General features: G+C 46.0%; 1 protein-coding gene across 2 annotated transcripts in view; it reads right to left on the reverse strand.

Moving 5' to 3' along the window:
* The window catches only part of St3gal3 (ST3 beta-galactoside alpha-2,3-sialyltransferase 3), a 224,744-nt gene that overhangs the window by 82,226 nt on the left and 126,750 nt on the right, over positions 1-15,768 (reverse strand). For both annotated transcript variants that reach the window (XM_059254844.1, XM_059254845.1), the window contains exon 5: positions 5,479-5,571. In XM_059254844.1, the coding sequence (XP_059110827.1) occupies positions 5,479-5,571 (93 nt within the window). The remainder of the gene's footprint in view (positions 1-5,478; positions 5,572-15,768) is intronic.

A 15,768-nucleotide genomic window follows, 5' to 3' on the forward strand; every position in this document is an offset into this window, starting at 1 on the left:
AACAAAACGAAAAAATTGGAACTATTTTAAAGTCCTCCAAGGCAGTGTGGGTGTGGGAAGAATTGTTATTTAGCCAGGAAAACCTTCAAAGTCACAAGTGTAACAAAGACTTTTTCAGTCAAACTAAAGGAGTTCATATGCCACCAGATCTGCCACACACAAAAACACTTGTGCACAGGCACGCACATGTGTGTGCACACACTAAGTTAAAAGAGGTTCAGAAGATGGAAATATATATTTATTATGTTACTGGAATCACCAACATCTGTCCCTTTGTGATTGGCTTATTGCATTGGGTGTAACATCCTCAGGGGTTCACATTACAATGAGTCAGAGTTGCTTCCTTTTCCTGCTGAAAAATACTTCACTGTCGGAACCAGTTTTATTTCTCCTTCACCTGCTGATAGGCACTTGGGTTGCTTGTAGCTCTAAGCAATTATGAACAATGACTCTATGACCTCAGATGCACTGATTCCTGGGTTCCTGACTTCAGTTACTCTGGCTATGCACCCAGAAGAAGGATTGATGGATCGCATGCTAATCCTATTCTAATGACGTTAGGAATGACCACACTGTTTCCCATAGTAGTTGCACCATCCTACATCCCCCAACAGTGCACAGGGTTCTAATTTCTCTACACCTTACAAGCTCTTCTGTTTTTTGGGTAGCTGCTCTGGGTATAAGATGGTTTCTTGCTGTGCTTCTGCTTTGCATTTCTCTAATTAGTCATGCTGAGCAACTTTTCATAGGCTTCTTGGCCATTTGCATATCTTCCTTGCCTATATAGGTTCTTGGTCTATTTTAAAACCAAGTAGCTCTTTTTTGTTGAAGAATTTTAAGAGTTCTTTGTATATTTAAAATATCTTATTTTTTAAAATACGTGTATATGTGTGTGTTAGGAAATAAATGAAACAATGTTGTGGCTTTATGATAGATGGATAAACAGATGTAGAATGCACGAGAAAACAGCACAAAGAATGGAAAATATTATTACATAAGGTTGTTACATTCTATATGAATGGTTTTGAAAATAATTATAAATTAAAAATGTACCTTATAAAATGCAAAAGACCCATTAAAAACGAAACTAAGCAATACAACTATTAAGCCAACAATGAGGGTAAGATGAAATTATAGTATGCAATTAATCCAAAAGGAGGCATGAAAAGAAAGAAACAAACAGGAACTAATGTTAATGTAGATTTAGGCATAACCATATTGATGACTTATAGATCAATGGCATATAATTTTAGAAGCATTCCAATAAAAGGTAGACATTGTCATATTGTATTAAAAAGCTGGGTGGTGGTGGCACACGCCTTTAATCCCAGCACTCGGGAGGCAGAGGCAGGCCTTTGTGAGTTCGAGGCCAGCTTGGTCTACAGAGCGAGATCTAGGAAAGGTGCAAAGCGACACAGAGAAACCATGTCTCAAATTCCACCTCCCCCCAAAAAAAGCATTTGGTTGGGTTGGGGATTTAGTTCAGTGGTAGAGCACTTGCCTAGCAAGCTCAAGGCTCTGGGTTCAATTCTCAGCTCTAAAAAAAAAAAGAAAAAAAGAAAAAGAAAAAGCAAGGCTCAACTATGTGCTGTCTACAAGAAACCCACCTTAATTATGAAGACATAAAGATACCAGCAGATTAAAAGCAAAGATGGACTGTTGCCCCACCATACATGTAGCAGCTTAAGAGCAAACAAATGTATACTTCATATATATATATATATATATATATATATATATATATATATATATGGCAAATGAGTCGATAAAGCTAATTTTAATCAAGTGGAGCAGTTACAATGATTGACATTATCTAAGAAAACTTCACAAGGATAATTACTAGTGAAAAAGGAACATTTCAAAATAACAACAGTATCTAGACATCTAGAAAGGTGATATGATAACTATAGTGTACAAGAACCAAATAACAGCTTCAAAAACTGATGAATAAAGATTTCAACACTCCTGTCAGAATTAAGTGGATAGAAAGCCAGTAAAGACATGGCAGTTTGACAAACACTATCAACCAGGCTCATCTGATATCACTTGTAGAGTACCCAGTAACAGCAAATATGCTCTTCTCAAGAACATCTACGCAGATGGATCAGATTTTGCCCCATGATGCAGATCTCAATCATTTTTAAAGTATCAAAATCATAGAAAGTATATTTTGATTACATACACACCCTCAGACAACTACAAATTAAACAACACTTTCAAGGAGCTCATGAGTCAAAGAAAAGTCATTAAGGGAAGTTAGAAAAAAAATACATATCTGTAACTTTATTTTTTTAGGTCTCTGCCCCTGGTTCCTAAAAACTTCAAGATAACAACACTAGGGGTATTTTCCTCTTATTTTAAAATTTGTTTTTAATTCCTTGACATTTCATATGTGTATATAATGTACTTTGGTCATTTCGCCCCCAGATTGCTCTTTCTCTCATCCCTCTCCCACTCTTGATGAGCCCCTCTTCCCTGAAAGTTCACCTACTCTCATGCCTTTGGGGGGCCTTCATGCCTTTGAGGGGGCCTTTTGTTCTAATACTGGGGGTCTTTTGTAGTGGTATTTGCTCCGCCCATGACCTTGGGCTATATAGCCCAAAGGAGGTGGTGGTTCTTGCCATTGTATGTGACCTCTTAAAAGGAAAGGGAGAGGGGTCATAAGGTACATTCTCCCTGGTTCCTGCTTCCTAGTGTGAGTAGACTGCCAGGTGGATTTGCTCCCAGTCAGAACAGAGGATGACTTCAGTTGTTTACTTGGTTCTGTATTCATGAGTGTATTTCCTCAATTTATACCCTAATAAATTCTCCTTAAGCAGACTCCTGTGGATTTCTCGCTTTAATCTGGTACCCCATGTTGGGTGCTACATGCAGGCAAATGTTTCTCTCCCTCCTGCCTGTTCCCAAATAATTGATTCAGAGGCTTAATATTACTTATAGATGCTTGGCTGATAGCTCAGGCTTAATACTGACTAGCTCTTACATTTAAATTAACCCATAATTCTTACCTATGTTTAGCCACAGGGCTTGGTACCTTTTCTCAGTGCAGCATTCTCATCTTGCTTCCTCTGTATCTGGCTGGTGACTCCTCACTCCACCCTTCCTCTTCCCAGCATTCTTAGTTTGGTTACCTGCATACACTTCCTGCCTGGCTACTGGCCAATAGCGTTTTATTAAACCAATTCGAGTAACAAGTCTTTACAGTATACAGGAGAATTATTCTACAGTAGTCTTCTGTTCCAATACTGGGCATCTTCTGCTCCAGTACTGGGAGGTTCTTCTGCTCTAATACTGGGGCTTTTCTGCTATGGTATTTGGGGTCTTTTGGTCTGATATTGGGAGATCTTCTGCTCTGATATTAGGAGTCTCCTGCTCTAATATTGGGGTCTTTTGTTATTAAATTTGGGGTCACCTGCTCTAATATTGGGGTATTTTGTTATTAAATTTGGAGTCTCCTGCTCTAATGTTTGGTCTTTGGCGCTCACTCTTGACCCAGAGCTCCTAAAACTTTTGTAATTTTCTGAGTGACAGAAACTAGCATAGAACTCCAAGTGCCTTGGAATTTTGGGGGTGACAGGAACATCTTCTATTCTAATGAAGAGGCTGTCAGTGGGCGCCTGGAGAGCCTCAGAATGGGGTAGACTTCAGGTGGTTAGAGGACAGACCGTTCCAGTCACATCTACTCCACATCCTCTAGGAATGGGAGAAGGGCTGAGGGGGTGAGCTGATCAAACTGCTAACAATGTAATAATCACATTATTTAATATCATACTGAAGAGTCCACTTAATACAGCAAGTCAAGAAAAAAGAGTAAGAGGCCCCAGGGCCAGTGAGATGGTTCAGTGGGTTAAAGTGCTTGCTGCAAAGTGTGAGAACATGGACTCAATTCCCAGAACCCACATAAAGGTGGAAGGAGAGAATCTGCTCTGAAGTTTTCCTCTCACCTCCACATGCACGCTGTGGCATGCCTCATCTCTTCATACACACCATGATAATAAGTAAGATAAAAGGGAGAGCTACTATACTGGAAAAGATGAAATAAAACCGTCTTTAGTAACAGAAGGACAGACAGAGATCAGCAAAATAGCAACGTACATGTCAGCTGATTTTCAATAATTCAATAAAATGAAGGTATTTTAGTGCATGTGTGTGCACAAGTGTGTATGCATATGTATGTGTATGTGCATATGTGTGTATGTGTATGCATATGTGTGTGTTGTGGGGGTTGCCAACACTATTTTGGAACCAATAAACACCTACATGCAAATAAGGAAATCCCAAGCTCTTACATGCCACTATATACAAATAAGAACTCTAAACAGGTCAGAGGCTTGAATTCGAGAGCTAAACCCATAACAATTCTAAAAGAAAACAAGAAAAAAAAAACTTTCTGACCTTGTGTTTGAGAATATTTCTCAGATACAACACTCAAAGTTCAATACATAAAAGGAAAAAATGTGATGAGTTGGACTCCATCAATATTAAAAATTCCTGCCCTGTAAAGACATTGAGAGAATAACAATCCTCCCACTACCCCCCCCCCCCCATCCCCATCCCCGGACACTCAGCATCTGGGACTATCAGTTACAGCTGATGAGACAGAAAACCAGAAAACTGGTACAATCACATTGAAAGACAGACAGCTTGGCAGTTTCTTACAAGTGAGCCACACACATGACACTGGACCCAGTCACTGACTTCTAGGCATTCACTATGAAAAGTGAACATATGTATTTATACAGCACCCATCCTCTGTGTTTTAATGGCTTTCTCCCTCCCCTTAAGCCATGGGCCAGTGCCCTGGTGGCTTTCTCTGTAACTGCCTCAAGTTGGAATTACCTTACATGGCCTTGACTTCTGGGTGAACAGAGCGTTACATCTCTATTATGAAAACTACTCAGCAACCAAAAGACGCAAACAGTATATATGACAGATGCATGGACTTGACTACATCCCACCAAGTGCCAGATGCTCCCTCAGAAAGCTACACACCATGACTCCATTCACAAGATGTTCTAGAAACACAGCAAGGCTAGAAATAGGTCAGGGGTTGCCGGAGGCTGAGGGTGAGGGAGGAGCTCACCAAAAAGCAACATGGGGAATCTGAGGGAGACAGGCACGTGCTACTGATCGTCAAACGTTCAGAACAACACCAAAGAGCAAATTTTATTGTATACATTTTGCATAAATTAAACTGCAACAAGTATTTTTAACAAAATTATGATATATTGATACAATTATGTGTAATAATTTAAAAAATGATATGGGTTATAGCACTTGGGAGGCAAAGGCAGGTGGATCTGTGAGTTCAAGGCCAGCCTGGTCTATACAGCAAGCTCCAAGCTAGCCAGAGCTACATAATGAGACCTTGTCTCAAAAAAAAAAGAGGGGAGGGGAAATGGTCAAGCCCCCTCAGACGTTTCACACGGTTGAGTCTCAGCCCATGCTGTCCAGGCATCGCAGAACAGGGCCACTTACCTGGGGAAAATGGCAGTCATCAGGGCTGAAGCATAGCCGGGTTTGCAAGCTCCCTCTGAAAAGTTTGCGTACTTGGTGGCTAGCTCGGCAGGCCTGCGGGAGAGAAGGAAGGTCAGGGCTTGCTGGACCCAGAGCCGCAGGTAGATGATCAATTCACCAGGAGCCGCAGGGACTAAAATGGAATGATGCGCTCTTCCCGAAGATAGGCATTTCAGGCTCTTTCCACATCAGGGTTTAGGAATGAGACCCACAAGTTCCTTATTAGAGAGCCCAGTAAAAAAAGGTCCCTTGATGGCCTCCACAAAAGGAACACCCTTGGTTTCAAAGATTCTTTGTATAAACCTGATCACCCATGAGGCAGTGCCTGGGACTGGACACAGTTGCTAAGGCTTTGACAGATCCAGAGGGCACTGGCCCTCATACCTTCCTGGCACATCCCTGTGTACCCAGTCTCCTCTGCTTTTATCCCCACCACCCCCACCCCCACCAGCCACCCAGTGGGAACCATTCGCAGTGGCCTGAACACAGACACAGCAAATGTGTGTGACTGAGCTACCGATGAATCCCCCTGACTGATTTTCAGTTGAGCGTGCTTGCCTACTCAGTTTGGAATTTTCCTGGTCCTCCTTGTGGAGAATGCCAGGCCCTTCAAACCTAAACTCAGATGTGGGCTTCACAGGAGTGATGCCCTAACCCACGGACTGAGCTGCTTGCCTCTCTGCTCTGGGAGTTTCCCAACCCACTGTCCTTATCCTACATTCACTCCCAGCTGCCCTGCTCCACCACAGAACCGTCTCTCGCTACAGCACAAATTCTTGAGATCAGACCTCTGCCCGCACTTTGCACAGAGATGGGCATGCAAAGACCCCTGTAATTGTTTTGAGAACCAGAAGGATGCTGACGGCCTCCCTGCACTATGATCTGGAGACGAGGTCATCTCAGGAAGCCATGGGGTAGAAAGCAAGCAGTGTCTGGAGGGCCGTGTTCTGGCCTTGTCTTTGCTGTGTGACTAGAACTGTATCATCCTATGGCACCAGACTTCCACATCCTGATGTGTTCAGTGTGGTGCTGGAGTCACAGTCCTCCCCCACAGTTCTGCCCCATGCAGTCTGGGAAACATCAGGACATCGTCAGTAAATGACCCAGTGAACACCAGGACTGCAGGCCCCACCAGCTGTCTCAACTGCCAGTTTTGAATCCCAGCCTTGCTGCCCCCCCCAACCACACACACACACACACACACACACACACACACACACACACACACACTGGGCAATTCTCTGGTGCCTAGCTCCCCTCCCCCCCGGGTGTGGTTCACTAGCAGGCTGGCCCTCAGCATGGCCCCTGTAGGGGTTGGAGTGTGGGTGTGTGTGTCTCTGCTGGACAGCCAGGAAAGATGATACATCATTTGCTGGGTGTCAAGTCCAGTTCACCCACGGAGGTCTAGTCCAGGGCCTTATGTAAGTGACTGCTTATGAAGTAGATGCAGAATTTTAGAAATCTACATTTTTAAGCCTTCCCTGCCAATGAGATTCAAATGAGATGCAAACACAAAATGAGGGGCTGAAACTTTATTTGATAAACAAAACAAACGTAAAGGAGAAAAAACTGTATTTTCCTGTGTAAACAACTGTATTTTAGAAATGAAATATAGACGTCAGTGCAATTACGGAACTTACTGGAAGCTTCTGGATGAAGTGCAGTGACTAACAGTTCCTCCTCTCAACAGCCCTGGGAGTGGGTGCCATGCATCACAAATAGACTCTTGGGGCTCAGAAAGATGAACCCAAGACGGTGCAGCTACATCTGCCCGTGTCAGGCGTACTGACGTGACATGGCCAGCAACATGATTACAGAAGCTGGCCTGGAGCCCAGCACCAGCAGGAGCAGTTGACATGGCCGGATACGGGTAGCAATGAGGGTCAAGAAGGCCTCACCCCACTCTTTGAAAGTATGTACACAGCGCTTTGGCCTTCATGCCATGTCTCCAGAACTCTTACCCTCAGGGCTGTCCGAGTGTTGTACCGAGTGTCTGTGGTCTTTCTGAATTCCAGAACGTTTACAAAGACGTTGGAAGACAGATGGCAGTTGTCATTCCTAACACAGTGCGTTGCAGAATGAAATGCTCAACAGATGGACCTCTGGCCATATCTCTCCTCTCCCCAGAGCATGCTCTCAGCTCTTGGAACATGCCTGAAGAAGGGCTATGGGACAGCCCAAGCCTAGGCTTGGGTCATCCATGGTGGAGAGAAGAACCTGCTGGCCAGCTGGAGTGCAGAGAAGTGGGAGACAGCCAGGGTAGGCAGGAATTTGCTTTTCCTAGGTGTGCAAGGTGGTCAAGCATCAGGGATGATGAATGCTAACCAATTCATTTAGAAAGCCAGACTGGGTATAGCAGGGCATGTCAATTATTACCAAATTAAAATGCCTTAGAAATGGCCTCCCGGATGTCCCAGTGAGAGAAGAATAGGGGGAGTGTTGAGGATTCTGAGTCATACAGCAGGCTGGGACCTCTGGGGCAGACAGCGGTCAAACCCACTAAGATTAATGGTCGCCTGCTCCCTCAGGCCAGAATAGTTAGTTTCTCTAGGCACTCACTCCAAATGCCAGGAGGCCCCCAGATGTCTGATCAGATCATTCTGCCCTTGTTCTTCTCCTGTTCTGCAGCTGGCCTTTCACTGTGGAAGACGGAGCATTTCACTCACTAAGAGTACCCATTGTACTGTGAACGTGACTAACAAGTCCCCAGGGTGAAGAGTGTAAACTACATGCTCTTCAGAGGAAGACCAGATGACCAGACTGGAGCCCAAAAGAAACCCAACTTCCACTCCTCCGCTTTGATCAGAAGGGCCGTGCTCAGGGAACCAGGCCAAGTATCCGGCAGTGAACGGAAGGACGGCTACATATGGAATCCGAAGCTTCCATGGAGGACGCCGAAAAGGGGAGCGAAGGGTTGGAAAAACTCTCACCCTTAGCCTCCTATCCCGGGGATCTGGTGAGGATGGGGTGAGAAGCATGTTTGGGGACCAGAGGGCTGGCCACATTCTCAAACACCATACAAGTGCTGTAAGACACAGAAGGCGGCAGAGGCAGGCCGACTTCTCATCCAGGTGCTAGGCATCTGGCTCATGTCTGCATGCAATCACAAGGGAGAGCTGCTGTGCTGAGTGACGGGTGTATTGCAGAAGTCAACATTTGGGGGTCTTCCCAAGCAACATATAAGTGCTGTAAGGAAAATGAGGTGGCAGAGGCAGGCTGAGCACCTGGCTCATGGCTGGATTCAGTTGCAAGGGAGAATTGCTACTTTCTGACAGACATGCGCATTGGGAAGATCAACATTTGAGACGGGACCAGAAGCATATGGGGATGGAGCAGTAGGTGGACACAGAGAACTAACCAGGAGACAGGCAAGGAGGCTCAAGCCTAGAATCTCAGTTCCCAGGAGGCTGAGGCAGGAGGATCGACACAAGTTTGATGCCAGTCTGAGTAACAGAGTGAGATCCTGTCCCCAAAAAACAAAAACAAAAAAGCAAAAACCAGGAGAGAGTGTGATGTTCCACAGGGGACGGTGGTGACCAACACAGGGTAGGCTGTTGAGGTGAGCCCTGGGCTGGAACACTGAACTTCCCTGGAGCTGTTTCAGTGGTGGGCGTGGGTGGGAGTGTGTGTATGGGGGGTTGTGAGTGTTCAACTCAGGTTCCACTGAGTTTAGGAGGAAGCAATGGAGGGACTAGAGTCAGAACAGGGGCGATTTTGAGGAGTTTGCTCTAAAGGGAGACAGAAACAGCCGGAAGGAGAGCGAGGTAAGAGTGGTGATGTGTTTTTATCGTCATTCTGAGGATGAGAAGTATTTCAGCACGTTCATACACTGATCAGAACAAGAAAAACTCCCGATGCTTCAGAGACAGGGCAGCTGCAGAAGGGATGTCCTTGGGAAGCTGGGAGGGGGGAGAGCTACCCTGACTCCCCAAGCCAACTCCTCCCACCTGTGGTCCACACACTTAAGAGTACAGTTCATCCTAGAGCTCATGTTTTCAAACACTCTTTCTGCCCCACCTCCTACCCTTTCTTGCTCTCACTCACTCACTCAGCAAGTATCTAGAGGCAATGGCGTCACTGCTTGGATTTTTAGCCTGGCTGTGTCATCTTGCAAGCTATATAATTTGGAGGCATGTTACTAAACTGTAAGATTTTTCTTTTTTTAATTAGGAAAGTGTGTGTGTGTGTGTGTGTGTGTGTGTGTGTGTGTGTGTGTGTGTGTGGTATGTGCATGTAAGTGCGAGTGTGTGCAGAGAACAGAGGCATGAACAGGTGTTCACTGAAACAGCTTTCTGTCCTAATTTGGGAAGAGGAAGGGGCCAGAAGAGGTGAGGAGTGCCCGGTCCCGCGGGCCAGTTTATTTGATGAGACCCGAGGAGGCACCTCCTGAAAGATCAATGGGGGCGAGAGAGAAAGGAGACCAGGCGCGTAAAGGAAGAGAGAGACATTCTGAGTTGCGTCGAGGTCTCCGTTTATTGACTGGGTGTTGAGGCTTATAAACAGGGCTTCAGGCAGGGAGGGGGAACAGGGGAAGCACGGAGAGAAGGATGGCAAATTCCTAAAGGAGGGTGAGGTCGCTTTGGTCCCAGGCCCCTGCAGCTGGTTGATTAGCAGGTATTCCAGGAAGTTGTACAGCCCGCGGTTAGGCCAGGAACTTCCTGCCTTTGTAAGGTTTGATAAAGTAAGGACACCGCTGTCCGGAATCGGTCCCCAACAGAGGAGAGTGGAGGGGAGGAGGTGGTGAATATAATAAAACTATTTACATGTAGGAAAACATCACAACGGAACTCATCATTTTGTACCACCAACATGTTAGTAAAAAGTAGGAGACATGTCTGTCCTAGATCATTTAACACAGGATATGGCACAGAGTGTGTAGGTACCAAGCCATCCGATAAAGAACAATTAGTCACTTTGACTTGCAGTGCTAATCAGTGTGAGGGAGGGGGGTGATGGCTGGGGAAAAAGCTTGAGGGTCAGTCTCAAGGACTCCACACCTCAGTGATGGACATCTTGTAACCAGCAGACCCACTCCTGGAGCCATCTTACTACAGAGGACTGGACACTAGTTATGAGAGAGGCCTGAGTGGAACACTAACCCACCGCTTAGTCAGAGCCAACCACCCGGCAGGGGTTGGGGAGCCCCTCAGCACTGTCTCCTCCGTTCCTCTTCCTTCCTGAAAGTCAGCTTCTCCAACTACTAGAGCTGTTTCTGGGACAACCGTGGGACCCGGAAATGGTAGAAGGAGCTTTACTTAGCTTTGGTCATCTTATTTGATTATTAAACATTTCCATTTGAATTTTCCCACTAAAACTGCCTTCGTGTAAGAAAATAACTCAATGCCATCATAGCCACTCTTAGGCACCCAGATGAACCTTTTCTCCTTAAGGGTAGTCTGTCTGTCTGTCTATCTCTCTCTCTGGTGCTAGGGGTCGAGTCCTGAGAGCCTGTATGCTTGGTGAGCGTTCTAGCTCTACCATAGAGCCACAGCACAGTCCCTGTCTTTTCCATTGTTGTCCCTCCGACCTTGTGACTATAGTAACAAGGCCCTCTGCTGGGAGTAAGGGAGTGCTGGGCTGGCTGTCCTTGGACTGTTCTCAGTTTCTTCTAGTAGCCACAGGTGGTGGGTGTCAATCTACTCCACCCTGGCTGTCACTGTGCAGACATGCATCTTTACCGTGTTTGTCTGTGCTCCTGCTTAACTGGGGATTCTGAAGCTGACATTACTGTAGTTTAGCCTCATTTGGGGGCTTGGCCATTGTCTTCATCCTGGATGGGAGGATGCTCTCCACAGCCCTCCCTGTGTGTTGGCCTGTGCGACACAGACAGTTCTCACAGAAGCTCCACCAGGGGCCTGCTGCAACGGCTCCAGATCAGTTCTGTTTCCACACTTCAGTTCTTTAAAAATATGAACACACCCTCCTTCTGGGTGGTAGTGAAAAGAGCAAGGGAATTAACACACTGAGCGCGAGCCAAGCGCCCGGCAGCAGATCTATGATCTAATCTAGCCTTGTGTAAGCCTCGAAAGCAGCCCCGCCAGAAGATGCGGTTGGATGTGCTGCTCTCTGTTCACGCTCAAAACTTCAGATGATGAACTTAACGCAACCAGAAAAACCCATTTCTACTCCTGTTTTCCCCGGATGTTCTGAGCGGCAGTGGCGTCTGTGGCATCACTAGCAAAGCGGGCACAACCTGTGAGAGTTACTGGAAGCCAGGACTCGGGGACATCAGGAAGGCTCACACTGAGCAGTGATGTCACCGGCTGATGTAAACGGTCCTGCTCCATTGCTGTAAAACAGGCTCCAAAAGGACACGGCGCCGAGGAGAGTCACCACACTGTCACCACTGCCACCCTTTTCCTGACACAGGGTGGGGTAACTTTTCACGAACGATCTATCTGACAACACAGACCAGAAAGGTTCCTGAGCCCAAACAGAGAGAGGAGGATCTGTGTGTGAACTAGATAGTAAACTAACACCGTAAGCCTTTCCACCCACCACCTAGATACTTGGCAGAAACACCCACCCCATCTCAACGGCCCCAGCAACTGGTTTACTCAAGCAGCTGGGGCTTTGCATGCCCCTAGAGCGGCCTCACTCTAAGGTAAGCGCGCTGACCTATTTATTGTGGGTGGGTAGGGGGAGCTAGGTGTGTGGAGGTCAGAGTAAACTTGCAGGAATCAGTTCCATCCTTCCATGTCAGCCCTAGAGACTGAACTCAGGTCATTAGGCTCAGTGGTGAGGCATTACCTGCGGAACCACCTCACTAGCCTTGCTCTTTTCATTAATTTTTTTAAAGATTTGTTTTATTTTATGGGTATGAGTGTTTTGCCTACATGCATATCTGTGCATGTGTCTGGTGCCCATGGAGGTCAGAAAATGGTGTTGGATCCCCAGGAACTGGAGTTACAGACAGATGGTTATGCCAGTTGGTGATGGGACCCGAACCTGAGTCCTCTGCAAGAGCCCCTGGTCTGCCTCCTGCTTACAAATCCCAGTTTCTTTGGTAGAAAGAGCACTGAATTAAGCATGTATGTTTTGGCATGCGGCCCCAGGGCATGTGCATCCCATGACGTCGGTAAATGTGGTCCAGCACATTCATAGATGACAGTGTCTGTCGCAGTGTGAAAAGGTTGGGCACCGCTGAATCTTAAAGACTCGACCAAGTATCACGCTCTCCTGCATGGTTTCTGTGGCTCTTAAGAGAGCAGGAGGGCTGGCGGGAAGATAGAGTGCTGGCAGGTAGGACAGAGCACTCTGAGGAAGTTACCTGTCAGTCACAGCTCCTGCTGTAGGAAGGCTGACTTCTTTCCACCTCCCTGCTCCTAGCTCCATCTGGATGGTCGGAGTTATACTAATACAGAGGAAAATAACCATTCTTTTCTCTTTTGTTACCTGAATTCTTCTAAGCCGCTTGCCAGCTCCAAACTTTTGCTCGATAGACCAACATTTGTATGCACAAGCTTGTCATCTGCTGGCACCCCAGCATCTATGCGAGTACCACAGAAGGGCTAAGTCTCAACAGATTCTTATTTAAAGTCACAGTAAAGACTTGTGTCGGGGGGTTGGGGATTTAGCTCAGTGGTAGAGTGCTTGCCTAGCAAGCATAAGGCCCTGGGTTTGGTCCTCAGCTCTGAAAGAAAAAAAAAAAAAAAAAAAAGACTTGTGTCTGATTTTCCTATGCAAGATCAGATGGGTTCTTATCATCATATCCAGACAGCACTGTCCCTAAGTCCACTAGGTCCAGGCTTCTCAAAGTGGGTATATTTACTGGAGTAATAAATATACTTGAGGGGCTGGAGAGATAACTCAGCAGTTAAGAGCACTGGCTGCTCATCCAAAGATCCAGGTTCAATTCCCAGCACCCACATGGAGGCTCATGCTCATCTGTAATTCCAGTACCAGGGGAAAATAACACTCTTTTCTGACCTCTACAGGCACCAGGCATGAACATGGTGCACATATGTACACACAAGCAAATACTCATACACTTAAATAAACTTGATGGAGAATTCTATATAAGAGCAACACATATATATTATGGAATAGAGCACAGAACTTTAAAAATAAAATGAGAGCTCTAAAAGACCACTCTGCTTGAAGGGGGCCCTCAATGGGCATGCTCACCCCCAACCCCCATCCAAGGTGCTCTGGAGGAATTGGTTCAGAAGTACAACACTTGAGACTGATGCTTCCATGTTGGCTCCTGCTCTCCAGATGCTGATAACCCAGAGGCAAGAAGATAAGTCAAAAACAAAAACAAAACAAAAAAACCTTTAAGGATAAGCACAAGCAGAGTCATGCACAGGGTGTGGGGAGACAAGGCAATTATCCTAGGGATCTGGGAGGGCAGAAGGGCGTTCTCAGCAGGGGACACAATATATACAAAGGCCAGAATAGAGAGGGTGTGCATGTGTCTGGAATGCTGTGCAATCTGTGAGAACAAATCATGGTTCTGCTGCTAGGAGTCTGTATGGGAGGACTCATAAGCAGAGCAATGCATGCGTCTGCCTAGGGGAGAGATGAGCAGGCCTGCATTAAGGGGTGGCATTGGTTACCAAGAGGAAGGACGCTTTACTCTCAGCTACTTGGAGAAGCAGAACAAGAGATGGTGAAGGAATGCAATCGGCAAACATTGAGCATTGCCGGCGATTTGAGCCTGATTCCTTTAGTTTACATTATTGTTGAGTCCTCAATCACTCAGTGGAACTGGTGGATGACATCATCACTCTGTGAGTAAGGAAATATAGACATTCAGCTGGGCAGGAGCAGGAGGAAGATGGGAACACAAGGCTGTGGTAATGTGGAGTTTGCCCTGCTGATTTTCAGTCTTGCTTTGGCCCAGTGTTTCCTAACTACGTCCTGATTCCTTCCCTTTGGAATGGTAATGTATATTTGGTGCTACTGTACTTTGGAAGTATGTAATTTGCTGTTTTTATTTTACAGGGGGTTACAATTAAGAGCTTGCTTTGAGACTTAGGAGAAACATTGAACTTTGGACTTTTAAACAGTGCTGAGACTGAAAGACTGTGGGGACCCTGAAAGTTGCACTAAATGCAATGTATTGTGATATAGCCATGAGCCTGGGGGGCCCAGGGGTGGAATGTGATGGTTTAAATGGGATTGCTCCACAGGATCGTGTTTAAATCCTTGGTCCCTAGTTGGTGGAACTGTCTGGGAAGGATTAGGTGTGGCCTCGTTGGAGGAGGTGTGTCACTGGAGCTGGGCTCTGAGGTTTCAGAAGACTCCAGCCATTCCTGGAGTGTTCTCTCTGCCTCTTGCTTGTGGATCAGGATGTGAGTTCTCAGCTGTTCCTGCCACCAAGCCTTTGCTTTGCAATCATGGACTCTAACCCTCTGGAACTGTAGGCTCATTAAGCTCTTTTTTTTATAAGTTGGTTTGGTTATGGTGTTTTATCACAGTAACTAATACAAAGATCTTCCGATTTCAAAGCCCTTGGTTTTATAAACACACATTTATTTTGGTTTGGTGATGGGAATGAATGAACCAGGGTCCCTGTATTATAAGCATATGCTCTCCTGCTAATCTACACTCCACGCTGATTATTAAAAATTAATACGCTTTCTAGTTGTTGTTTGTTTGTTTTCTGAGCTCTGTGTAGCCCTGGCTGTCCTGGAACTCACTCCGTAGACCAGGCTGGCCTCGAACTCAGAGATCCGCCTGCCTCTGCCTCCCAAGTGCTGGGATTAAAGGCGTGCGCCTCCACCACCCAGTTATGCACTTTATTTTCCTCGCATTACTAATGTCTTGTATTAACATAGTACATTTGTTGTAATTGATGAATCATAGTCCGTAATTTTCATTAAAGCCCACAGTTCCTTAGAATTCACTTTTTGTGTAATAAGGTTCTACGGCAGTGGTTCTCAATTTTCCTAATGCTGCGACCCTTTAATACAGTTCCTCATGTTGTGGTGACCCCCAGCCATAAAATTATTTTGTTGCTACTGCATAACTGTAATTTTACTACTGCTATGAAGAGAAACGTAAATATGTGATATGAAACCCCCAAAGGGGCCATGACCCACAGGTTGAGAACTGCTGTTCTCTGGGTTTTGGCAAATACAGACTTAGTTATCATTTTCCTCTCTTCCCTTCCACTTGGGGCCATTGGGTCCTCTTTAGCCGCCACAGTTGGGCCTTTCCTGGAATGTCATGTAGTTCGAACCACACAGTGTGCAGACCTTCAGCCTGGCTTCTTTACCCGCCATGTCTCTGTGAGGACTGACGGCT

Source organism: Peromyscus eremicus, chromosome 2, assembly GCF_949786415.1.
Source record: "Peromyscus eremicus chromosome 2, PerEre_H2_v1, whole genome shotgun sequence".
Lineage (NCBI taxonomy): Eukaryota > Metazoa > Chordata > Mammalia > Rodentia > Cricetidae > Peromyscus > Peromyscus eremicus.